Consider the following 27,279-nt stretch of genomic DNA (forward strand, 5'->3'; position numbering starts at 1 on the left):
GAATTACAATCATGTGTTTAGGCCCCGTGGCCAACAAACAAACCGTGTCCAAAGCTATGTATTGTAATTTAATCTAAAATCGATGAGCAAATGAGGAAAAGAGCGCGTGGAGGACTAGGGTTAGCACTTAGCAGATTTGTCCAAAGGAGGAGCCTGCCAGCCAACCCAAATACACCGAGTCTGCACTTCTCTCCCTCACGCCATTGACCCGGATTGAGACATTCTCTCTGTCTCTCTCCCTCCTTTTGTTGAATGGACTTTGAATCTATCCATGCCTCTAGAAAAAATAATAATAATTGTTCCATCACCTACGAATCATATGATATCGATTCACATTATTTATAAATTATATAGTACTTCCCATGCTCCGATTGAAATGAAAAAAAAAAGGCTCGGCGTGCACTATCCTAGTAATTTGTCCATAACATATCATGTACATCACCAGTAATATTTGAAATTACTAATAATTTTACAGGTACAGAGCAGCTTACAAAGGCCCAACGCGTTTATTTCAATAGAATAGGCACCTTTATCAAGGGAGATCAGCTCGTGGAATCCCAGAAACCTCACATGCATTCTGCAGTGGGAACACTGAACATCATTAGTGGATGAACCTAATTTGTTAATGGTTGTTGTTATTATTGGATATTTTTGACTGAACGGGCGCTGCCACAGCGATATATATAATCCCTGTTCAGACGCTTCCTCAATATCGTCAGTCGTCACCCTCCATCTCTCTCCGTCTTTCTCCTTCATATTTGACGGCCGTGGAAAGCTCTGCCACCTTTCAACAGAGGAGAGGCACTTCCTCATTTGCAGCTTCCCTTCCTCTTTCCTTTTCTCGAAGCACTTCTAAGGAGAGAGAGAAAAAAAAGAAAAAAAAAGAGCTCCCTTAAACCTCTAAAAAGCAGGACTTTGTGCCTCTGCTGCTCACGCAACCCTCTCTCTTCTCTCTGGGGAAAAACCCTCTTGAGGAAATCCCATTTCCAGTCGCTCTCTATCTTTCTTCCTTACGTGTTTCTAGCAAATCCCAGTTGGGTTCATTCCGTTTCAAAGCAAGAAGATTGGGAACAAAGGCCAGGCGAAAGGAAAAGATCTGTTCTTTCTTATCTTTGTTTTTTGGGTTTGTGAACGAACGAACTTTCTGGGGATTAGAGAGAGAGAGATGGTGCACCACCAGAGGTTACATCAGTGGAGGAAAGGCGAAGCCCATATCTTCGGCGACGAAGAGCATGGCTTCGTCGTGTTTGACTTCGCAAGCTTCGGTCACAAGAGGAAGAAGCCCAGGCTCTTCTACCTCCTCCTGATCTCTCTTCTGTCCTGCAGCCTTGTGTTGTTGGTCCCTGGGCTGTTCGGTTCCAGTAGCCTCTCTCTCTTGTGTAAGCTCTCTCTCTCTCTCTCTCTCTCTCTCTCTCTGTGTATTGCTTATTTCTTTTGTTTCCCTTTATTTTGCTCTGTTTTTATTTTTATCGCCTTGTCTTGATGGTCTCTTTGGTGGGTTTTGGCAGATTCTTTCGGCGTGGACAGTGAAGTCGCTCGTGAGAACTACGATGCAAATGCCCCTCCTTGTTCTTCGATGTCTAATGGTGGGTACTCACTCCTGTCCTGCATCTAAAAAAGGCAAATAAAGAGAAGTAGATAAAATTTATACGAGATGTTATAAAAAAATACATTTACATTTTTTAGAAGCTAAAAAATGGTGGACAACAAGATGTGTTTTCGGAACTTCGATACTTCATAAGCTGCTCTGTTTTTTGGCCCTCGGTTCTTCTGTTGGGTTGAAACATAGGTTAATCAGCGGGCATAATCATGCAAGTGATTTCATTAGTTATGACTTATTCTTTTGCGCGTTATGGTGTCTTGTGCCTTATTGCGTAGATAAATTCTAGGTTGGACTACTTGAATCTCTCTTAGCCTTTTTCCAATTGTGAATTTAAGCGTTTTGTCACAAAAAATTGCAGGGACCATATGCTGTGACAGAAGCGGCGTTCGCACTGATGTGTGCATCATGAAAGGGGATGTGAGGACACACTCTCCCTCTTCCTCAGTCTTCCTTTATAGTTCCAAGCAGACGAGTGGGCTTGTTGACTTGTTCTCGAGCTTTCTCGGAGTAGCCGAAGACGGCCATGACGAGGAACTCCAGCATGAAAAGATAAGGCCCTATACCCGAAAATGGGAGAGCACTACCATGGCAACTATCGATGAGCTAGACCTTGTTGTGAAGAAAGACATTGCGGTTGCTCGCCATCGGTGCGATGTCTGGCACGATGTCCCTGCGGTGTTCTTCTCGACAGGAGGCTACACGGGTAACGTCTACCATGAATTTAATGATGGGATTCTACCGCTGTACATAACTTCGCAGCATTTCAAGAAGGAGGTGGTGTTTGTCATCCTTGAATATCACGATTGGTGGATTACAAAGTACGGGCAGATCCTTTCTCACCTCACGAATTATCCGCCAATCGACTATAGTGGAGACAAAAGAACCCATTGCTTTCCTGAAGCCATTGTCGGTCTGAAAATCCATGATGAGCTCACCGTGGATCCGTCGCTGGTGAAGGGGAAAAAGAGCGTTGTCGACTTCAGAAATTTACTTGACCGTGCTTACTGGCCACGGATTAATGGTTTGATACAAGACGAGGAGCGAGAGATGCAGCTGAAACTGAGCCAGCCACCTTCAGGGTCAGCTCAGGAGCAATCGATGAAAATCAATAAACAGGATCAGAAACCCCGATTGAAGAAACCAAAGTTAGTAATATTTTCGCGCAGTGGGTCAAGGGCGTTATTGAACGAGGATTGCTTGGTTAAAATGGCAGAGGAGATGGGGTTCAAAGTAGAAGTTTTGAGGCCTGATAAAACGACTGAATTGGCGAAAATTTACCGTGTGCTTAATTCAAGCGAAGTCATGATTGGTGTACATGGGGCTGCGATGACCCACTTTCTCTTCATGAAGCCTGGTTCGGTGTTCATCCAAGTTGTTCCTCTGGGGACAGATTGGGCAGCTGAGACATACTACGGCGAGCCTGCAAGAAAGCTCGGTTTGAAGTATATTGGTTATGAGATTTTGCCTACAGAGAGCTCATTGTACAGTGAATATGATAAAGCCGATCCAGTCCTTACTAATCCAAAGAGCGTGACAGAGAAGGGATGGGAATACACTAAGAAGATCTATCTTGATGGCCAGAATGTGAGCTTGGACATGAGGAGATTCCGCAAGCGGCTGCTTAAAGCTTACGACTATTCCTTCATGAAAATTAACTGGCATTCCAATTCTCTGCTGAAGTTCGATTAGCTCTGTTGTTCATGCATTCTTTGCCATTTTTTGTGGATACATTTCATTGCTGTACATTGCAACCAGGACAGTCCTTTTGTAAAGGTTAGAGATTTTATTCAGTCCTTTTTCATGTACAGGCATGCACCAAAATAAGTTCTGTTTTTTTAGTCTGTGCACAATCACGATGTAGTAGATAGGCATGGTAAGCGAGGTTTCGATGAGAATCTTTTGTTGTTATGTGCTAAGTAGATAGAAATGAGTTCCTTAACTGTCGAATTAGTTACAATCAAACTACCAAGTTGGCCAAGCCTTGCTGACTACTCTGTTGAATAGTGTTGGAACTTTGTCCACGACTTTCTGGCTGAAGTTGAATAGACAATTTCATCTGTAGTTCAGTTTCTTAATTCTTGATGCAAGTCCAAGGCATGTTGAAGATAAACATATCTTCAGTAATTTCCAGGTCCCATCTTCTTTTAAAGAAATTTGAAAGCTTTAAGGACGACCAATTTCCAGGTCCCCTTTCATGTGTGTTTTCCTGACAGTGGGACCTTTGAGTGTCATAATGAAGTTATTCTATTAGTATCTTTTGGATGATATGGCATTTTCTGGAGCAGAGTGCTGTCAGGGTTCTCAGAAATCTTATTTTTCTTCGTAAAGTTCGAGGGGATAATGGAAATCCAAGGTAACGGCTATCTTCTTGGTTGGATCCTTAACTAAATTAAGCAGAAATTGGAAACAAATGGGCGAGTTATCCCTCTTTCAAATCATGAAAAATACAAGTTGCTTCTATAGAGTTCTTTTTAAAGGGTAACCCATAGATCCTGAATCGCGCTGTATTGCTTTTATTGAACTAAGCCAACGATGTAAGTTCAGATATCCACGTGGGGTATCATCATTGATGCCAAAAACAAGTATCCTCCGTCGGATGCTGCCATGTTGGTGTCATGTGATGTGTGTTTATTGAACATTAAAATCACATTTTCGTTTAAGAGTTAAAGTTTTCAACATCTTTGGCGGTGGTTGCATAAAATTTTATAATATGAATTTTGAGCTTCAGTTTATCCCAAATTCTAGGCTGTATGTATAGAAGAGCGGGGGCAGCTGTCATGTTCCAGGAACTATGTTAAACTATGCCAACGGCTTCAATGACAGACGGAGATTCTGAGAACAATAGACAGGAGCAGTCGCGTTAGGAAATACTGGCGTGGAAAATCTGAATTTCATTTCAAGACACTTGGGTCGATTTATGCGCACATGAACAATGTGTTAAGCCCAAGAAATTTCCACGGCATTCGTCCAGTCCATCGATTTTCTAATCTCTCGTGTCGGAACTTCAGTCAGCTCCGAGTGGAAACACCACTGCAATAGGCGATCGAACACGTAAATTTCACCATATATAGCTGTAGCCAGCACTCTGCTGTCTTCAACGATGGGTGAGGCTGGAGGAGGCGTCGCAGCATTTCTTGGGTCTTTTATAATCTTATCCAAGAACAAAAGTGACTAAAATGATCGAAACGCGACCGCGTGATCAAACCTGCCATGTAAAGCTATAGCCAGCACTTGGCCGTCTTCGATGATGAGTGAGGCTGGAGGAGGCGTCTCAGCATTCCTTGTGTCTTTTATATCTTATCCAGAGAGCAAACGCAGATACTCAGATGAGGGACAAAAACGAGATGAAATCATACATTATTGTTTAATTATCATGATTCTGAGTGGCTGGACTTGGTGGGCTTGCCACCGGGAGAATACCTGTGAGACCGGTCTGAACCGGACATTTGAACCGCTGTTGGTGATTGTCTCCGAAGTGTCGTTGCGTTAGCTGCAATTGCTGATCCTTCATTGTGAATGAATGTGGTCGAACTTGTGACAGGCGAACAAGCTTCTGTCAAATTTCTTTGGTTCCTGCTGTTGCATAGACCACAAGTTTTAGTGGCAGGACACCGACGTAAACGAATTCACACGACATCTTTCAGTCGGAATTTTGGGTCGCATTATGTGCATTTTAGACTCTACTGAATTTGTCGAATGCAGTGTCAAGACGATTATACCTCTTTTTGGATTCATTGACGAGCTTCCCCATAAGGTGCGCTGTGATTTCCTTAACATGAGATAAGCTGCCAGTGACGCTTCTGCGTGTTCGAGGATCGGTACAAAGAGTTCGCTCTCCTTGCAACACAATCTGGGTCTCATGTCCGCAAGCCATGAGCCGTTCAGGACTAGGAGTCTTCGTTAGCTCAGGAGGGGGAATTCGCATTTCCAAGGAATCAGTCAGGCTCTAGCGGCCTTTCAAGGGTGGTCTTCTGTCGTGGAATCCTGCTGGTTTAGTCAGACAGTCGCAGGACCTCGGAACTGCCCAGATATCTGATTCGATACCGCCTCGAGTTTGGGGGGGCGCTTAATCGAGGCATCTTGATTTTTTCATCTGAGTAACAAATCTGCATCAGAGTTCACCTAAGCAAGCATTAGTTCTTCAACGCCACAGCATAAAGGAGCAGAGTCATCTCCCATTGTATGAGATGCTGGGTATTTAGCACTTTAATCGTAAAATGAAGCATCGCCAGCTCGTGAGACAAATGGACGTTTTGAAATTGGTACCTAGAAAAAAAATCATGTAGGAGAAGCGTTAGGAAGCTTGCTATTCAAGTGAGCGCCAGGGACGTGGGAGTTATGCGCCTAAAGCCAAGATAACATCTCCCAAACAGGACAGAGGACCTGTTAATGGACTGTGCCTCCGTCAGCCGCCGGAGGCCAATCCACATAACACTTAAAGGTTTTCAAAGGATGAAGCTCCTTATAGTAGCAGTAGCACGGACTTCTTTGAGTAGACGGTTGAGATAAATCCTGAAAAATCTATCAATAAATGACAAACCCCCTGTTGAAGTTTCCCATTGTGTGGCGCGGGGAGGAGCAGAGTCATCAATAGGTAAAGAAGGACAGACAGACAGGCTTAAAGATTGGAAGAAGGACACCCACTCGCCCTAAACATATGAATAAGATTGGAGAGGGCTTACGCTCTCAACCGCGGGCTGCCCTTGGAATTCGTAAGTTTGTTCGCCTGGGCGGTGAACCATCAATCAAAACAAGGCAAGTCATTCAGTTCATGATTAGGATTACCCGACCGGACACAGATTGGAGTCATAACGATGAAGGGGAGGCGAAAGAAGATCATGAAGATTGTTGCATATGAATAGAATACCATCGAATCAAAGGAAACTGATTCAACCTGAACTACGTGAGAGCTCAAAGCTAGTTGAATCGTTACTTTTTGGGGTAAGTACACTATTAGTGCCAAAAGCTATGTACGGCGCTCATTTTGGTGCCAAAAGTTTCTGTCGAATCACTTAAGTGCCAAAAAAATTGAAAAATGATCATTTTAGTGCCAACTCTGATCTGGTTGATCGGAAATCTAACGTGACACTTTTTTTGTTAATTTTTTAAGTTGATGTGGCTCGTCGGAGAGTACAGTCAACATTTAAATAACAAAACGACGCCGTTTGGTATGTCTCCCCCAATTCAAAACTCTACATCTCTGGTCAGTCGCCGTCCTTGACGGCCCTCATGCTCGATGGCTGCGGCTCCAATCCCGACCCCGACCCTGACGATGGCCACTTTAGCGGCCAAGTCGAAGGCTGCGATATGGTTGGTGCTCGGGAAGGCAGGCGACGAGTGCGCCGCCTCCGATCTCTCCCTCTCCATCTCTGATCTCCCCGACGAGTGCCTAGCTTGTGTCATCCAATACCTAGGCTTTGGTGACCGGGGCTGGTGCTCCCTCGTGTGCCATCGCTGGCTCCCGATCGAAGGCCAGAGCGGCCAGAGGCTTGCCCTCCATGCCCACTAAAACTGCTGGACACGGTTTCGGCGCTGTTCGTGCAAGTTCGACTCGGTCATGAAGCTCCCGCAGAAAGCGCGACTTTGACTTGGCGCAAGTTGTTGAGCATCAGCGACAACACGCTCGTGCTGATCTCGCTCAAGTGTAGGAACCTCATGCACCTCAAGCTACGGCCGAGCGATGGCGGCCAAGTGACGGTGGCCGAGCGACGGCGGCCGAGTAAGCTAGGTTGGCGGCCAACGAAGATCGGAACCCTAATTTCAATCTCAAAAAAAAAAAAAAAAATCCCAAAATGAGTTGTGCGGCGTCGTTTTTGTGAGGCCATCCATTTATGACAGCAAAACGATGTCGTTTTCTTAAAGAGGACGGAAAACGACATCGTTTAAAAGCTATGTCAATTTTTTTTTTTTAAATATAAAAGCTACGTAATCCTTTTGGCCGAAATCTCTTACTGGTGGCACCAAGTGATCGTTTTTCTTCCGATTTGGCACTTAGTGATTCAATAGAAACTTTTGACACTAAAATAAGCATTATACACAACTTTCGTACACAACTTTGGACACTGACAGTGTACTTATCCTACTTTTTGTTATCCAACTCCTGAGCCATAGCCACTAGGATTGGAAGCAAGGGTTACTGATTACCTGACTAAACCACCTTGAGTCCTCCTTCTCCGCCAGTACTTTCCACTCTGGGGAACCAATCTGATCCGTCTCCAAGTATGTCTCCTGATGGTGGCGGGCGATGAACCAGGAACGAAGTCCAATCCATCTTCCGAACCAACTCGGGCCTGGAGGTGAACGTGACGACCGTGCGTACAGCGGCATAAGCATATAAGCACAGGTCAGGCCGAGGGAAACTTGAATAAACTTGAATCCATGCCCAGGGGAAGAAGGCACTGCTTGCATTATTCTCGAAAACCGTGGTAGCAGTATGCATTCGTTGTACTCCTAATGTGGAATGTCGTAATTCTCGAACGTTTGGAAAGCTGTCCAAAGGTCGATCATGAAATGCATTAGTATTCGAACTTCGGTCTATGAGGCTTGATCCAAACACTGATTTCAAAAGCTTCGATCAATGATGGAAAGTATAATTAGCTTATAAGGTCACCCGCATCTCGTATGCCTCCTTCCTGTACTCTGACATGCTATTAACCAATAAATGAGATGTTCATCATCTTATATGGTAGCTTTCACGTAGAAGTTATTCCCATCTTATACTCTCTCTCTCTCTCTCTCTCTCTCTCTCTCTCTCTTCATATATGACAGCCCAGAAACACTCTTGCCACCTTTTGAACAGAGAAGCGCTTATCCATTTACCATTTCCAAGTCTTGTTGCTTAGTTTGGATGAAATTTCTGTTTCAGTCAAAAAACAAAAAGAGCATGCATTCCAACCTCAAAAAACACTGTTTGTCTCTGCTGCTCATGCAGCTCTCCCCCTCTCCCTGAGAAAATCCCTGCGCACCCGCTTCCAATCTTCCTGGATTTACGTATTTCTCTCACTTCTCACAAGGCCTGAAACAGAGGGGAAGAAAAATCTGATTTTTCGAAAACTATCTACGGGCATTGGTACGAAAGACAGAGATGGTGCACCGCCGGAGGTTCCATCAATGGAGAAAAGGCGAAGCGCATATCTTCGACAATGAAGAGTCGCATTGCAGGAAGAAGCCCATGCTCTTTTACCTCCTTGTCTCTCTTCTCTTCTCTCTTGCAGCTTCATGGTGGTCCCTCAGCTGCTCGGTTCCAGGAGCCTCTCTCTGTTGGGTTTTGCTCGTCTCTCTATGTTCCTCATTCTTTTTTCTTTTTTTCTTTTTGGCTCTGTTTTGTTATTCTCTTGACCTTCTCTTGATGGTTTTCTTTCGTGGGATTCAGCAGATGCTTTCGGCGTGGACAGTAAAGGCGCTCGTGAGAACCACAATGCAAATGCCCGTCCTTGTTCTTCAATGTCTAATGGTGCGTATTCACTCCTTAACTGCATTGAAAAATGGCAAACTGAAGAAAAAAGAAGGGAAAAAATCCTAGACAAAACCTTGAACAAAATGAGTTTCTTGGAAACTGCTTTTGTAGTTGTTCCTTGGAATTATTCTTTATGCGTGTCTACCAGGTACAAAATGGTGGAAAACCAGTCGAAATTATCAGAACTTCGTATGCCGCTGCTCTGTTTTATGCCCTCAGTTTCTTGGTGACCGTTTTCTCTATTTTGCAGAAGCATCGATTAATCAGAGCCCATAATCATCAAGAACATAATGACAGTTTCTTTTGTCCTTGATTGTTCCCTTTTTGTGTGTAGAAATTCTAGACTGGAGCTGGACTACTTGAATCTCTTTTGGCCTTTCCCAAAATTTTGAATTACATTTTGTTGCAAACAATTGCAGGGACTATATGCTGTGATAGGAGCGGCTTTCGCTCTGATGTATGCATCATGAAAGGGGATGTAAGGACACACTCTCCCTCTTCTTCAGTCTTCCTTTATCATTCGAAACAGCAAAGCAAGTTCATCGACTTCATCTCAATTGTTCACCGAGCCGCCAAAAGGCATGATGATGAGGAACTCCAGCACGAAAAAATAAGGCCCTATACTCGAAAATGGGAGAACCCTATCATGGATAAAATTGATAAGCTTGATCTTATTGTGAAGAAAGATACCATGGTCGCTAACCATCGGTGTGATGTCCGCCATGATGTTCCCGCACTTTTCTTTTTGACCGGAGGATACACGGGTAACCTCTACCATGAATTCAATGATGGGATTCTGCCGCTGTACATTACCTCACAGCATTTCAAGAACGAGGTTGTGTTTGTCATCCTTGAATATCACAATTGGTGGATTATAAAGTATGAGAACATCCTTTCTCACCTCTCGAACTATCCGCCCATCGACTTTGCTGGAGATAAAAGAACCCATTGCTTCCCGGAGGCCGTTGTTGGTCTGAAAATCCATGATGACCTTACTGTGGATCCTTCAGTGGTGAAGGGGAATAAGAGCATCCTCGATTTCAGACACTTCCTTGACCGTGCTTAGCAGCCGCGGATAAAAGGTTCAATACCAGACAAGGAGCAAGGGGTACAGCTGAAACTGAATCAATCGGCTTCAGTGCCAACTTTGGGGCGATCGATGAAAATTAATAAAGACGACCAGAAACACCAGGTGAAGAAACCGAAGCTAGTGATATTAGAGCGCAGTGGGTCCAGGGCGTTAGTTAACGAAGACTGCTTGGTTAAAATGGCAGTGGAGATAGGGTTCAGAGTAGAAGTTTCGCGGCCTAAGCGAACGACTGAACTGGCGAAGATGTATCGCTTGCTTAATAAGAGCGAGGTTATGGTTGGTGTACACGGGGCTGCTTTGACCCACTTCCTTTTCCTGAAGCCTGGTTCTGTGCTCATCCAAGTCATTCCTTTAGGGACGGATTCACCAGCTGAGACATGCTTTGGTAAACCTGCTAAAGAGCTTGGTCTCAAGTATATTGGCTACAAGATTTCGCCTAGAGAGAGCTCACTGAATACTGAATACCATAAAGATGATCCAGTCCTTACGAATCCAAAGAGTGTGACTAGGAAGGGATGGCAATACACTAAGGAGATCTATCTCGACAGACAGAATGTGAGCTTGGACATGAGGAGATTCCACAAGCGGCTGCTTCAAGCCTATGACTATTCCTTCAAGAAAATAAACGGGCAAATTAGCTACAATCAAACAACCGACTTGTTTAAGCTTTGCTAACTACTTCCTTCTCTTCACCTTCCCTAAAGAATTGTCGATATTTCTTTCCATTGACTGAATGGTTGAAACTTGAATAAGTACACTCATCTGTGAATCAGTTTTTTAGGTTCATCATAAACTTGTAAAGAAGGCATTTTTAACAATTTGGTGAACTGGATGACCTGTTAATGATGCTCCTCTTAACCTTCACGTCTGTTTTCCCGACAGTAGCACTTTTGGGTAAATCTAAGGCAATGGCCATCTGCTTGTTTGCATCCTCAACTAAATTAAGCTGAACTTCAAAGATGGGCATGGGATCCTGTTTTGGAAAATGAAACATGGAAGTTGTTGCTATAGTTGTGTGTATTTTTTTAACTGACGAGCCCCTCAGTTACATTGGAGGTTTATAACTGAATAAGTCAACTATGTATGATTTATATCACGCAAGGTGTCGCTGGATAAACTGAGGGATCTCGGTTTCAGGGCCTGTGAAGCTATTAGAATCAACTATACTAAAAATAAGAACACTTGATTCTATAGTACCATGTTGATGTCACGTTATATGAATGTCATGCTATAATCTTTGATTTTTAGCTAGCTATACAATAGAAGAGCAGCTGGATTTATTAGCAGAGGCACCTGTCATTTCCTCCATTTCTGTTAAAAGATGCTGATAGCTTTGATGACTTAAGTCAGAGATTCAGAGAACAATGGGCAAGAGCAGTTTGAAAACATTGGCATAGAATTTCGGGCATTATTTGAAGAACTTGTGTCAATATGTACATAAGCAATATGTACATAAGCAGTGTGTTAAACCAAAAAATTCCTATTGCGTTTGTCAGCTAACTCTTCAGTCTTTCCCATGTCAAAACTTCACTCAGCTTCGAGTCAAAGCATCACTTCGCTGGTCATTGAACACTAAATTTTGCCATCTATAGCTACAGCCAACGCTTTGCTATCGTAGATGATGGGGGGTGGACTGGAGGAGGCGTCTTGGCATTCCTTGTGTCTTTTACATCTTATTGAAGAAACAAAAACAAATAATCAGATGATGGACGTAATGAGATGAAATATATACTGTAAATTAAATTAAATTATGCTGATTCTGCTTACTGGAATTAGTGGACTTGCCACCCAGAGAAGACTGGCGAGACTGGTCTGAACCAGCACCTGTTAGTGATTGTCTCCTAAGTGTCCGTGTGTTAGCTGCAATTGCCGATACTCCATTTTTAACGCAAGTAGTAGAGCCTCTGACAGGTGAACGAGCTTCTGTCACATTTCTTTGGTTCCTGCAGTTGCATAGAAACCAAGTCTTAATGGCAAGATACTGATGTGAGCAAATTCTCACATTACCCCTCATTTTGGAATTTTTCAGTTGCATTTTGTGTATTTCATACCATACTAAATTTGTCCAATTCAGTGTTAAGACTAGATAGTTAAATATTTCACTGACCTCTTTTCGGATCCATTGATGAGCTTCCCTATGGTGCGCAGCGATTTCCTTATGTGAGATTCCTTGCCATTCATGCTTTGAATCAGCAAGTTGGGCGTTCGAGGATCAGCACGAAGAGTGCGCTCTCCTTGCATCACAATCTGGATCTCATTTTTGCTAGCTAAGACTGGTTCAGGACTAGGAGTCTTTGGCAGCTCAAGAGGGGGAATCTGCAGATCGAAGTAATTAGTTGGGCTCCTAGTGGCCTTTTGAAGGTGCTTATCGGTCACAGAAACCTGATGGTTCAGACTTTGACATGACCGGGAGATTTCTGAATCTTGAAACAGCCCATATTTCAGATTCGATTCTGGCTCAAATGGTGGGGGCTTCAATTCCTCTTGTACTTTGATATGCAGATTATTATTTTTGGCGGTTCTTGGGCCTTCCAAACTCAATCTTCGTGTGCGAGTAGATGCAGGAGTTTTTCTTGCCTTCATCTCAGCAACATTCATCGTTCTCCCAGTTTTGATTGTTGGCGTACTGTTTTCAATGCTTAATCTCCTCAAACGTGGAGGTGTGCGTTCGTTTACTGCTTTTGGTCCATTTGGAGACTTGGGTTCCTTTGTTCGACTGAACTGCATGCTTTGCATTTCCTTGCTCGCCAGTGCCTTTTTAAGATTTTCAACCTGTAAGATTTCAGCAAATAAAGTAAATTATCTCCAAGTCAGAATTGCAGCTAAAAGGTGTGTTGTATGTGGACATGACAGCGCTTGCACATTATTTCCATCTGAGAAATCATGAAGCTTAGAGTATGATGACATGGTCTATTCATTGAGATGCTTGAAAACCTACTTATAATCTCAAGGCATTGACAGGCTGTCAAAGAATAAATTTACAAACGGAAACACTGAATAAATAATGATACAAAAAGCTGAGAGAGAGAGAGAGAGAGAGACAGAGAGGGAGGGAGGGAGGGAGATGGCAATTTATTTGTAAGTTACTTGGACAATGGATTTCAAAACCAACTAGCAATACCAAGAACATTTACTTGTTAATCTCCATGCTCAAATCAGAAAAAGATCATGTCTGTACAAAACAAATTGATGTAATCCAAGTTATAATTAGGAAGCCAAATCGACAGATCCAGCCCCCTAGAATTGTAATGTTGATTATTGTCAGAAAGGCATCTGAAGCATAGAGATTACCCAAGTACATTTACCTGTTCTTTGAGTTGCATGACCTCACTGGTCTCTTTGTTCAAGCGTGCAGCACCAAGTTCAACCGTTGAAACTCTCTGGGCAAACTTCAAGGTACTCATTGATTCCCCAAATGAATCTCTCTCAGGGTTCACATGAGCCAGCATCAATGTTTTCGCATTTCCTCCTGAAATAAAATGCATAAAGGCAGTGTCACCATTACCCGAAGATCATAATCAGAGTATCTCAATTCTATGAAATGCTTACTCTGGGAATAAGTAATTTTATCCTAAAATGAAGCTTCAATGACACCTGACAAAGTTTGAAACTTCGAAATAGGTACCTAGGGAATCTTGCAGCAGAAGCGTAAGTTTGCTATTGCGGTAAGGTACATGGGAGTTTTTCTGGGCCAAAGCTGTGATAACATCTCCCAGACAAGACAAAGACCGGTTAATGTACTGTGCCTCCTTCAGTCTCTCTCCTGTGACTTCAGATTTATCTACCCGTTCACTTCCTGCAAGATCAACCAAATGCAGGCAACTGCGGAGGATGGATCCAGATACATCTTTCCCTTGAACATGTACTGTTAGCACACTGCAAGGATGCATCCAATGGACATCAATATCACTCTCTTGAATAATCTACCTATTGGAAACTACATCAAAATTTATACCAAAAAGAATGGGAAGGAAACTCTGCCTCTCCAAAAACTGACCTGTGAGACCGGCTACTTCTATTATTCAGTGCTGTAGAACTGACGACACGATTCATATCACCAAGTTTCATTAGGTTGACCACATCAGCTGTGGACTTGACAGAATGCATGGTAGCATCTGGAAGGCTCAAGCCACCGTCACTGGTACAGCTTCGAATCTCTAATTTGTGCATAGTCAAGGAACCCAAATTTACATTTCAGAAACTTAAGCTTTCTTCAGTCTTTTTATCTACTTATTTGACATCAAATGTATCTATATGAGACAGAATAATCCATTTCAAAGGATATCTTGAGGCTGCTGAATCCCCAGCAAGGAGATCACGCACTTGCTCATTATATATTTCAACCATCTGAACGTGAATATCATAAGTTATATTGTCCTTCCTTCTGTTAGACAACTCGAAGAGATCGTTGAGAGCCGAGTAATTAATCCCCATGTCCTTTGTCAGTTCGCCTGATATACCACTCTGCAATTCCAAAAGGCAATAAATAGTTATTCCTCAAATCAACGTAAAAAATCTTAAGCATCTGCTTAGATTGAATTATGTTCCTGCTTTGCAGGTAGATATACAAAATTAATAGTACATCCATCTAACAGCAAGGAAAATGCACACTTTTTATTTTAAACAAATTATCTAGGAGCCTAGGAGGTGATCTGGCACAAAGGTTGGATCTACTAAAGCTACACTTAAGTTCTTACCATTGTATGTGTTTTACCCGATCCAGTTTGACCATAAGCAAAAATGCAGACGTTGTAACCATCCATAACTGATCTAATCAAAGGTTGAGTATCCATGTACACATCATCTGCAAAGAGGGCCGCATGGCGAAAAACAATTACATTGTTATTTAGGAGCTGAATATCAACTTGCAGGACAATCACTTGGCCAACGATATACCCTTAAACAGTAAGATGAAGTGTAACGATACCTTGAGTAGCAAGTGGACCGAAAACCCGATTAAACCGAAACACTTTCCTTCCATCTCTATGGGGTTTTGAAGGGTCAACAATCACAAGTGAACCATCTTCTCCAATAAAATCTACCACATCTTTGGCTCCGGCATTAAAAATGGGTCTAATTCTGCAGTATACTCGTATATTTCCTGTAAGGACTTTTGTCAAATTAAACTTGTAACATGGGAAATAAAACCACAAAAGCTCCTTTACTTAAAAGCAACTGACCCATGGATAAGCATATACTTCTGCGAATAAATGCAGAATGCTCAAAAGTTATGTGATCTAATTCATAAACAAATAACTCTCCTTGAAAATAAAAAGGCTAACCTTTTAAATCCTGAACCATGTTGTAAAGGTTTCGATTTTCCTTCACCACTTTATGATATCCAAGGGCAGCAGTAGACATCTCCTGGACTTGATTGCCTGATCCATTGGAAAAGCAAAAACACATATTAACGCTCAGGAAGCATGTCACATCTAGCTTTTATTCTGTTTAGTAAAATGCAAAAGCAAGAAGAAGATCATAACAACATCCCATAGATTCATTCTTCAAGTTGAAATTTGAGATTTATTGCCAAATCTTAGGGAGCATATTAATGACAACGGCCTCAATCTGAGATAATAACATTCAGCGGAGGAGCTGTAATAAATAAAGTATCTAGACGAGACTCATCTAAAACGGTTGACATTCAATGCAAAAGGACAAGGAACATGCAGCTCCATGTCCTAAGCCTCGCCTGTGCTCAGAAAAAAAGAACTAATTAGACTACTCCTTTTTGGTCTACTTTTCCTACCTAGCTGTTTTAGATCTCTCTGAAACTGGGACTGCAGATCTTCAAACTCCCTTTTTGTCTTCACCAACAAAGTTTTAAGATCCTGCAAGATGCAAATATTAGACTTTCTCGTCATTTACAATTGTTGACGGGAACATGAAATCACGTTAACTTAAAGACCTTGCTTTGTTATTCTATCCTGCAAGCAAGTTTAAATGAAAATTGAAAATATCTACTATAGTCCCAACCATCCCTACTAAAATCTTTTTATCAAACAAAATCTTTCCAATTCATTTTGCAAAAATCAGCAAAAGAAGTCCGCGAGCTTTTCTTTCCTAAAGATTTGCTGCATCATATATAGAGGCACTCACCAAAAGTTCTTTCTCTTGCATCTCAAATACATTTCGATGATCGCAGTTACCCTCTTTCGAGCAGGTTCTGCAGCACTATGAACAAGAAGAGTACGGAGGCATCAGATTACAAATTCTCCACGGTGATAATAGCTACTTAATTGCGAGCAGAAAGTTATTCAGGTAACCATATGTACTAAGAACTAATTTCTAGCTTCTATAATCAAGTGATCGTTGACCAATGAGCCTCTTAATTTTTTCTTTTCAGAGTACATAATAGAAAGAGAATGCGATACCCATTCCAATAAGGACAACAACCCACACCTGATCATGCCAATTGACCAAAAAGTCATCATAAAGCATCAACTAATGTGATAACAAGAAAAAATTAAGGGAACATAATACATATAAATTTCTTGCACAAATTATCTCATGCCAATGGACAACACTATATGACAAAGGCAGGAAAAAGGATATCAGTAACTGCAACTTAACTGCAGGGGAGTAAGTTCACAAAGATAACATACCTTGGATCCTCGAGTGGACAAATCCTCCAGGGGTGAGGATGTTGAAAGCAACCTGCCTCTTTCTTTTAGTAAATCTCCAAAAACTAAATCCAGCTGAAATTGGATGTTGAAACAATTCATGTCATTTGTGATTATGATAGGAAACAAAAACCATCAGTATCAAAAAGTGAAAAACTTAATAAACTCAAAGTTTCTCATCCCTATATCAATTATATTGGGCAGTAGATTTGAGTACAAAATGTTTCCCTGATGGTTGAACATGACATATAGTTCAGCAAAGAAGATTTGCTGCTTATTTTATTTGTAGGAAAAAAATGGAAATGCCACTCCTGTGACGTTTAGTGCACTGTATTTCTTGCATGGATGCAAAGGAAGCACTGGAAAAAAACAACATATTTACTCCTCTGGTTAGTCTTATAACTATAATTTTAATCTCATACACATCAACTAGGCACAAAAAGCGTGTGCAAAATTTCTACAGGCGATATTTACTCTATCTATGTGATAGAAGAAAGCAATGCCTTCTCACTCAATCTACGAGCTGTGCGATTTGCACTCTTTCTACCTTCTAGTGCATTTGTGAAGAAATACTTAGTAGATGTCAGGCATATAGGCAATGAGCAACCAATGCTGCTATGGAAGAAAATCAAACTTCCTACCTCAGGGTGCTTGCCTTGAGGTTGCTCCTCCAAATAACGTGAGATTATTTTCATGAAGAGCTTGACTGAATCCTATGACAGAAGAAAACGGCATCGAAGAAATATCAGGAACCAGGCCTGCAATTTCGTAGTGATTTTGTCAAAGTCTGACTTCTTACCTGTGTACCATTAGCAATGGTGGCAAAAAGGTTCCTGTCAACGTTTTCCTTCGCCTCAACCATATAGTCAGTGAATAACTTGACTATTGATCCTATAATACCGAATGAAGCACCAAAAGATTGTCAGTGGGGAAAAAGTGAAGGCAATTGAGGACTAAACTGACATGTAGATTCCATGTTCAACCAGCAACGTAACTAGTCAAAACTGGTACGGTCTTCCAAGGACAACAGGACATATACTTTTTAGGCTCTACAGTTTTGATCAAGTCATGTAAGAAAACCTATTATTGTAGTTGCAGAATATTTCTAGTGAGGTGTTTCCATGCACATCAAAATCATTTATTCATCGAAAAATTAAATTTCAATGGCCCATATTCCCACTAATATTTATCTTCTTTTTGCCATAAACGAAACAACATATTATTCCATCAAAGAGAGCCTAGGCATTACAGTGCTTAGCCTACATAGAAGAAATGAAGGTTGTCCTCAAAGACGTGAAGTAAATTAACCTTCAAAACTTCCACTTTCTCCAATAGGGGGCTCTCTTTCATTTGCGCAGGATGCATCGAACAATTGTCTGCGAGAGTCCAATGGAGTCGCAGCTGTGGATCTAGCATTCATCCTATTAGCAGAATGCATGACCAGAGGAGATCTCATATGTTTATGAAGTCCATCACCGCTATTCATTTGCTTCCACTCGTGGTAAGCTTTGAGGCCCAAAATGCAATCGACGACCTTACCCGCTGATCCTGCATCCAAAGTGTCCTGCGAGATCCGATTTAAAAAATCATTCACCCCTTACAATATAAACACATTAAAAAGCACAAAACCATAGTGAGTCTTAACTTACCCTTTCAAGATCCGAAGCTTCAAATGCCGGGAGCTTTAAATCTTCAACCGCCACGAGAAAGTTCCGGACATTCTCAAAGTACTGGTAAGCGGTCAATGGTTGGGTTTCGCCTGTGTAAGATAGCTGAGGAGAGATATTCTCCACCACCTAACAATCATTGCAAATACAAGGTAAATCAAATCGACAAACAAATCTCAATTTTCCCATCTTGGTAACTGTGTTTTGAGAAGAGATACAGGCCAAACATCTCGGTTACTCCAATTGACCCCAATAGAGATGCAAGGTGGTCCAATGCTAACATGATCACACACACATTCCATCTACTCTATATAAACAAGCGCCTCCTTTTCCTCGGCCAACTGGAACATAAATTCTAGGGCAAGAAAACAATCAATGAGATGGAGTCAATACCTTGGGAACAGCTCCAGGCTGAATTCTATTGATGGCATTGCACAAAAATTGGCCATTCCTCAAACAAGATATGAACTCCCTCTCCGATGGCTGACGTGGCAATCCGAGCGGACCCACGAGACCTTCGAGCCACTCGGCGGCCTGATACCGTCTCCAAGCTGCGGAAAAGCACATCAAACAAACCCGAAAAACCGACAAACCCCCAGTCCCAAAATTCATCAAAAGAAAGGATCTTTAAAGTCGGACAAAGGAACCAACCAACCTGCTTCTTCAGCTTTTCTCGAAGCCAAAGTAATGTCGTGCATCCTCGCTCTCTTCGAGTCCTCCACGAGAGCCATTCCCTTCGCCCACTACCAACCAACGGACATGCAGCATTAGAATCTCGAATCAAATGCCGAACTCGCGACGATTCAGAGATCAAGAACTCGCCGCCTCATCGCTTTCCAACGGGCATAAGCGAGGAACGAAACGAAGCAGATACAGGAACTGGGTCCTCGACATATATGAAATGGGTCCGAGAATATACCTCTCGTTCTTGATCTTGGAGAGAGAGAAGAGAGAGACTTTCGATCAGGGAGAAAGAGAGTGGACCCGCTTTAGCGATTTCCTTTTGAGGATCGAAGAGTCGTGGGGGTTCGAGTCCGACTGCAGAATCGTAACGTTGCGTTTCGAACTTTTTGAATTCAAATCCGTTCGGGGGGGGCACATCTCGCACGGTCACTTCGAGCCGAGATCGTGGCCGTCGAGTTCGGTGCCGGGCGACGGCCGCGATCTCTTCTTGACTGGGCCTAGGGCTTGGGGATGGGCGATTTGGGCTTTGGGAGTTGGGACGATTGCGGGAGCGAGCGATGGGCCCCTGATTTCAGGACGGCGTTCGGGTTTAATTTAATTAATCGAACATCTAATTGGTCAAAGGTGCACGGATCCTAAGTAAATTATTTATATATATATTTAGTTTAAACGTTGCCCGTCGCACTGAAATTCGCTGATCCGATCCGTCAAAGGCCGGCCAGGCCGGCTGCATCGAGACAAGGGGGGGTGGTTCTTGAGGTGTTATTTCTTTATAGCCAAGCTTCAAGTAGTTATCTCGAGTAGAAAATGAATCTAGGATAATCATATGGGTCCGGCTTAGCTAACTGACGGAGTGACGGTCAACTAAGGACCCCACAATTTGGATGGAAACCAGTTGACTTTTTTCAATCGGTTTCCATCTATCCTTTTTTTTCCCTGATTTTTATTTTTTTATTGCAAACTTAAATTGAGAGATAAAATTGTAAGATGGCCCACATAATCAATTTTCATGAATATAATAAAAAAATTAAATACCAAAAATATAAATAATTACAAGTAAGAAATATTATCACCCATTAAAAGAATTCGTTAATGTCATTATATATATATAAAATGTTGGCTTCCTCGATCGGTATCATTTTTGCTCTATTTTTCTTTCTTTTCCTTTTTTTTCCCGAGATTTGCAGCCTCAAATTGAGAAACAAATCAAAATAATAATATTCACATTATTAGAAACAAATCCTACAATATTATTCAAATAATAAATATATTAAGAATTCAGTTGCAACTTTTAAAATAGTGGATATTAATCTCTAGTCAAAGAAAAAGATTATGTAGATATTGTTCTCAAATAATAATAATAATAATAAAACTTAATAACTTAAAAATTAGGAATGTAATTTATTTTTTTGTGTAATCATCTTGTACGCTTTTAATTTCGATCATTGTACAATTTTGTAATTGAATAAGTCAAAATTGTGGAGAAAGGTTCGTTAATCTCTACTTCATTTGTTTTATGCATAATTGATGTCACTTCTCTTAATTTTAGATCACCGAAGAGTCCTTCTAGAACAATTTCATTTCGACGAAAGGACTAAGAAGTCATTCATTGCACAATGATTTTGTTATTAGTTGTATAGTCAACGTTTCAAGTGTTTTTTCATCTTTTGAATTTAATAGATATATATATATATATATATATATGACATGAAAATGAATTCTTTTTGGCAAGTGATAATTTTTTTTACTTGTAGTTATTTATATTTTGGCATCTAATTTATTTTTTCTTTCATCATATTCATGAAAATTGATTATGTGGGCCCTCTTACAATTTTATCCCTCAATTAAGCTTGCAATAAGTTATTATTATTATTATTATTATTATTATTATTATTTAAAAAAAAAAAGAAAAAGAAAAATAGGGTAAAAGATGGAAACCGGTTGACTTTCCATCCAAAATGTATGGTCCTTAGCTGTGACGAGTGACGATGAGCTAAGCTTTTTCCTTTTGATTATTAGTGGATTGGTCGCTAATAAAGGAAAGTCAAAAGCAGTTTTTTAGGAGGGCAGAATACCGCTCGCTGCACTGAATGTGTGTATTGAATTTCAAATCTCAAGCCAGCTGAATGCTCGAACTACTAAAACTCGAAAAGAATGGCGATTGAGTTCAATTAATTTTATGAAATGATCAATAAGTAGCCTGACATATATATTACCTACATTTTTCTGACAAAAGCAAACTCAAAATCACTTTCCAAACTGAATTTTTTCTGATAATTTCAAGAAAGCTCGTATTTATTACGAGATAAATAATGTCGGTATATAGATGAAGGAGTAGATGCTCAATAAATTGAATGGCTGTAATTATGATATAATCCTTTTTATTTATTTATATGCTGTTTCTTTTAATATCCAACAAAGGATTAGCAGAGTCAATTTAATCACAAGAATAAGCTAAAGATCTGACATTATAGAGGCTTATAATTCATGAATCTCTGCGGTTTCTATGTTATGATCAATTTCATCTCAACATAGTAAGAGGCACACGTGCCAAATTTGTTGGATCACTGTCATCTCAAGTGCTTGATCTGCGAGATCTATGAGGTAGGTACTTCTGTTATAGCAACTTGAGGAAAGTCTAGATTGCACAATGAACGATTCCAGGTTGTACGAAGAATGGTTTGACAAAATTTACTTATGAACTGACGTGACTAAACTCTCGTGTCAAATGCTTGAAATCTCTTGGGCTGCGAGGTTAATTTGCCATTGTATTGCTTGAGCTTAACCTCCTTAAAAAGGGTTTTCTCGTTATGAAAAAAGAAGGAAAACTCATTGATTTTAATTCCATTTGATATCTGTCGCTAGGAAGCTAAGTTTGTTAATGAATCCATCGTGCCCTTTACATTGCGGAAAGGATGGTACTACCATTATTAGCGCAGTTGATTCTTTGAGCAGGTAGAGCTTGTCAAGGTCCCCCTCTCTAGATGGTCTACGCTGAGCACATCAAACATAAAAGCTCTTGAAATGGAAAGTGCAATCTAACCTAAAACTTTTATATGGCAAAAGAATGCCCCAAGAGCCAAAAGTTGGCATAAAGGAACACTTAAGTGCCAAAATTTATGAAATAAACACTTAAATGTCACTTTTTATAAAAATGGGACACTTGAGTGCCACATCTAGCGAACCTCGCCGGAAATCTTACGTAGCAATTTTTTATTAATTTTTTCACTTACTTGACTCACCTAAAGGCTTACTCAGCAAATCACACACAAAAACGACGTCATTTTGGTATAATTTGAATTTTAATATAATAATTAATTTAATTAATTTTTTTAAAATAACTATTTATTTAAAATGGGGGAGGATGAGGGAGGCAACCAGTGGTTGAGGGCTTAACCCTTGCCACCGCCGCCTCCCCTCCGTCGCCGGAAAGGTGGGGGAATGTTGGCTAGGGTCGCTGAGCCCTGGCCGAGGGCTAGCGCTGGGGTGACCCCCGGGGGTGGCGACCCTTAGGTTGGCCGGGCGATGGCTGGAGACCCTCGTCCGATCTAGGGGAGGCCACGACCCTCGTCCGATCTAGGGGAGAGCCGCGACCCTCGCCCCAGATCTAGACGAGGGCATGTAGGCCCTCACCAATGGTTGGCTGGGGCCGCTAGCCCTTAGTTAGGGCTCAACGGCTTCAACCAACGCTCCCCCACCTTTTTGGCAACGGAGGGGAGGCAACGGTGGCAAGGGCTAAGCCCTCAGTCATCGGCGGCCTCCCTCCTCCTCCTCCCCAACCTTTTCTTTAAATTAATTAATTCTAAATTAAATTAAATTAAATATTATATTGAAGATTTGGGTATCCCATAAATATACATTGCCTAGCACGAAGACTCATTTTGTCTTGAGGGCCCATTGTAGTAACATAACATAGACACCAAAATATCCTTAGATGATCCACTTCCAGCTTCTTTTCGAAAAGGAGCTCGAAAGGGCTTCGTTCGTTGAGTACATTTGTTAACATTTGATTAATCAAGTTAGCTCTTGTAACCGTGCAATCTTCCCAAAAATTATCTGGGATGGAAACCTAAAATTTCAATTACTCGTGCAACCTCCAAAAGATGGTGATATTTCCTTTCCACTACCCCATTTTATTGTGGAGTATACATGCATGAGCTTTCATGTAAAATGCCATAGGATGAGAAAAGAGAGGCGCACTCATCGTTGAAAAACTTTATTCCATTATTTGTTCGAATCTATCGAATAGATTTTCCAAATTAGGTCTTCAATAAGGAAAGAAATGTCTCCAAATTTGAGAAAACCCAACCCTTAGACTACATAAGGAAAACCCATGTGGCCTAGGAAATATCGAGATACGTCCCTAGACATCAATATGAATTACTGAAAAAAAATACTATTGGCACGACTCTTCCTAACTGGAAAAGATGCACGTGATTATTTTGCAAGTGGGCAAATATGACATTGAGAGTAGGGAAACAAAGCACTATGGTCCATTCGGGAATGCAAAAGGAAACTTTTATCATTGATAGTCACATTACACAATGATTGTTTATTGGAATAAATTTGAGACAAATCTAAAATTCTTGGAAAGTTAGTCTAGAAATATAGTTCTTCGGAGAGATTATCCAAGCCCATCAGTTTTGCTAGTCGAAATGGCCTGAAATAAGCAAATATCAGTATTGAAAAAAATTCGATTGGAGTTCTCCTTACAAGCTATAGACATAGAAATGAGGTTGAATTAAAAATTAGGGACATAAATGACATTTCTCAAGGTTATTGGAGGACTGAGATTAACTATTCCTGTAGCAGTGATATGAGTAGCGTTTCTTTTCAATAGTTGCATAGAAATAGGAATATTAAATTCTTCATGAACAATAGAAAAGAATCCATTATCATTGGCAATATGGTCACTAACCTCTGAATCAATTATCCACACATTTCTGGAAATGAGATTTATTAGGCAATGAGAAATACCTAAGAAACTACTTCCTTTATTGGAAGTGTCTAATTTTTGTAATGCCTACATAAGCTGCTGATATTGCCCATGGGTGATGGGCTAAAAATTATTTGAACCAGTTGGGTTAGTGATTTGATAGGTTGCTATGGAAGATTCCTTCCCCCTTTTTTTCCTTTTTTGCCAGGTATACCATGCAATTTTCAACAATTGTCAATGGTGTGATGGGGTCTCCTACAGTATTCACAAAATAATTTATTTTTTCCTTTCACATTCTGCCCATAGGTCTTTGATCCACCTGAAGAGTTTGGACCGTTGGATGCTTTAAAGCTGGCTCCTTACCCACCATCCAATTCTGAAGGAGGATTGTGCCCCTTCCAATCGTTCAATCATAGAGTGTGATCTGGACCGTCTGCTCAAGGCACCTTAAAACCACATGAGTCCATCCCAAACCCTAGCCCCTCTTGTCACAAGTTGTCTCTTTCTAGGGTTCTCTGGCCCGCCTCTCTCCTCTCACTGCAAGCTGCAAGGGCGATGCTCTTTGTTCCTATCTCGTGTTCTAGCGAGGTGAGCCTCTCTCTCACTTTCCTCCCGGATGGCCAACTGAAAAATACAATTGAGCGATGGTACTGAGTCCATGGCTAGCATTTGAGATTTGAACGTCAAGTAAGTGTCGTTCAAAATGAGGAGGAATCACGTCATTTTCTCTCTATCTCTTATCACCCTATATTGTTGCAAAGTCGCCTTGGGTCCTTCAATCTTTTCCTCCGTTGCTTCTAGCTCGTTTTAGAGGGCTGATAGCTTGTTGAAGCATGCGGTGATGCTCATGTTTCCTAGCTTCAACTCTGAGAGCGCTTGGGTTAGTGAGAGAATTTTTGCGCGACCTAATTTGCCATACATTTCCTTTGTATTGTCCCACATAGTTTTTGAATTTGTTGTTTGGGGGGGAAGACCGACTGCAATATCTGGACTTATGCAATTCTTGATCCATGTTTTTACTAATTAATTAGATTTTATTTCCATTGTCTTACCATCCTCTCATCATTCGGAATTGAAACAGAACCGTTGATGAACCCATCTTTATCTTTAGTAACTAGGGCTTGTCGAAATTCTTGTGCCCAAATCGAGTAGTTCTCAAATCCCGTTAGTATACTAATGAGCGAAAGCTCTGGTCCATCAGCAAAGAGACGTAGAGGGTGTCACCAGGTTCTAGGCGACCAATTGGTGGTTGCGATAAAGTATGACAAAAATCCAAGTGGAAGAGTTGGGTAGGGATTCGTACCCATATCCATATTATTTGACCCATTTGATAAACTTGCATTTGAAGTTCAAGCCCATTGTTTGTGCTTACCCTGTCTATGGCTAGTGGGCCATTATTAGGCTGAACATTATCTTTGGAAACTTGAACTCCTAGGTATGGAGTACCCGGGCTTGGCCCATAGTACCATAGATTTGGCTGTTCAAGAAACGACACCCACTAGTATAGTTGGCCCGCCATGGGTTAGCCTGGAATAGGCTGGCTCGGAGTAGGTTGCCTCGGATTGGGTTACTAATGAAAGGAGGGGCTCGGATTGAGCTGACCTTGGACTCCAACGACCTCAGCAAGTGAGCTTAGGGTAGGGTTTTGAATTTCTAGAATTCGTGCCGTTCCCTTTTCCAATATACGCTCTTTAATAGCTAATGGTTGATTCTCTGTCAAAGTGATGGTAAAGAATTTCTTTCCTCACATGAAAAATTCCTTTTCTTCACTTGCTTTTTATATCTTTAAGAAACTTATTCTTATGCCAGAGTGCTAATGTTGTTTGCAGATTAGCGTATCTCTCACCGAAATAATAAGGAATCGGCAGGCAATCAATATCGCAGAAGCTGAAGCTAAATCACAAGCATATCCCACTTTGATACCATGAAAAAAAGTAAAGAACAGAAGGGAGAACGAAGAAAAAATATGGGAATGTATTCTTTATTTCTTTTCCATATTGATCCAATGCACAATGCTCTACAATTATAGCACTAGACATGTACAAGAAAATGAAATAAAGTATATTATAAAATCAATTCCAATATTGGATTGACGTTGATTGATCTAACATATCAATCTCAATCTCAAAGAATATTGCACAACTCGCGCGTATCTTCCAACACAATTGACCTCAATAGAGGTGCAAAATGGTCCAATGCTAACACGATCACACTCAAATCCCATCTACTCTAGATAAACAAGCGCCTCCTTTTCCTCGATCGACTGAAATGTAAATTCTAGGGCAAGAGAATAATCAATGAGATGGACTCAACACCTTGGGCACAGTTCCAGGTTGAATTCTATTGATGGCATTGCACAGAAATTGGCCATTCCTCAAACAAGAAAAGAACTCCCTCTCCGACGGCTGACGCGGCAATCCAAGCGGGACGTTGGAGCCACTCATCGGCCCTGATACCGTCTCCAAGCTGCGGAAAACACATCAAACAAACCCGAAAACCGACAAACCCTCAGTCCCAAAATTCATCAAAAGAAAAGATCTTTAGAGTCGGGTAAACAGGCCAAACCTGCTTCTTCAGCCTTCCTCGAAGCCAATGTGATGTCGTGCATCCTCGCTCTCTTCGAGTCCTCCACGAGAGCTAATCCCTCTTCGCCCACTACCAAACAACGGACATGCAGCATTAGAATCTCGAATCAAATGCCGAACTCGCGACGATTCAGAGATCAAGAACCCGTCGCCTCATCGCTTTCCAAACGGGCAAAAGCGAGGAACGAAACAAAGCAATTGGAGGAACTGGGTCCTCAACATGTCCGCAGATATTCGTACTTCCCTGAGCGGAAAAGAGAAATGGGTCCGAGAATATACCTCTCGTTCTTGATCCTAGAGAGAGAGAGAGATGCTTTCGATCGGAGAGAAAGAGAGCGGACAAGCTTTCGCGATTTGCTTTCAGAATCGAAGAGTCGTATCGTAACGTTGCGTTTCGAACTTTTTCAATGCAAATCCGTTTTTTTATTTTTATTTTATTTGGGGTTGTGGGGTGGGGTTGAACATCTCGCGCGGTCACTTCGAGCCGGGATCATGGCCGTCGAGTTCGGTGCGGGGCGACGGCCGCGATCTCTTCTTGACTAGGCCTAGAGGGCTTTGGGGATGGGCGATCTGGGCTTTGGGAGTTCGGACGATTGCGGGAGCGAGCGATGGGCCCTTGATTTCAGGACGGCGTT

At 41.5% G+C, this 27,279-nt stretch overlaps 2 protein-coding genes, 1 long non-coding RNA gene and 1 other non-coding gene across 4 annotated transcripts; 2 read left to right on the top strand and 2 right to left on the bottom strand.

The window, feature by feature from the left end:
- The first annotated feature begins 700 nt into the window (after positions 1-700).
- Positions 701-3,624, top strand: LOC104444844 (beta-1,2-xylosyltransferase XYXT1). The gene is made up of 3 exons (XM_010058604.3): positions 701-1,379; positions 1,509-1,586; positions 1,962-3,624. Exons 1-3 carry the CDS (start codon positions 1,166-1,168, stop codon positions 3,290-3,292), a joined length of 1,623 nt encoding a protein of 540 aa, XP_010056906.2. The 5' UTR covers positions 701-1,165; the 3' UTR covers positions 3,293-3,624.
- Positions 3,625-9,429: 5,805 nt separating this feature from the next.
- Positions 9,430-10,837, top strand: LOC104414584. The gene has a single exon (XR_005549485.1). It is a non-coding gene; the product is annotated as an alpha-1,3-arabinosyltransferase XAT3 (transcript).
- A 690-nt stretch (positions 10,838-11,527) lies between these two features.
- On the bottom strand, positions 11,528-19,479 carry LOC104414594 (kinesin-like protein KIN-14L). The gene is made up of 20 exons (XM_018877173.2): positions 19,359-19,479; positions 19,095-19,182; positions 18,833-18,990; positions 18,422-18,568; positions 18,081-18,336; positions 17,572-17,663; positions 17,414-17,485; positions 16,755-16,847; positions 16,249-16,323; positions 15,899-15,980; positions 15,432-15,527; positions 15,077-15,250; positions 14,847-14,953; positions 14,435-14,613; positions 14,147-14,311; positions 13,775-14,025; positions 13,455-13,618; positions 12,257-12,921; positions 11,917-12,092; positions 11,528-11,821 (listed from the first exon to the last, which is right to left on the bottom strand). Exons 2-20 carry the CDS (start codon positions 19,168-19,170, stop codon positions 11,742-11,744), a joined length of 3,108 nt encoding a protein of 1,035 aa, XP_018732718.2. The 5' UTR covers positions 19,171-19,182; positions 19,359-19,479; the 3' UTR covers positions 11,528-11,741.
- Positions 19,480-26,055: 6,576 nt separating this feature from the next.
- Positions 26,056-27,050, bottom strand: LOC108960889. The gene is made up of 3 exons (XR_001988867.2): positions 26,924-27,050; positions 26,625-26,714; positions 26,056-26,525 (listed from the first exon to the last, which is right to left on the bottom strand). It is a non-coding gene; the product is annotated as an uncharacterized LOC108960889 (long non-coding RNA).
- Positions 27,051-27,279: the final 229 nt, after the last annotated feature.

The sequence above is a fragment of the Eucalyptus grandis genome, chromosome 1 (genome assembly GCF_016545825.1).
Source record: "Eucalyptus grandis isolate ANBG69807.140 chromosome 1, ASM1654582v1, whole genome shotgun sequence".
Lineage (NCBI taxonomy): Eukaryota > Viridiplantae > Streptophyta > Magnoliopsida > Myrtales > Myrtaceae > Eucalyptus > Eucalyptus grandis.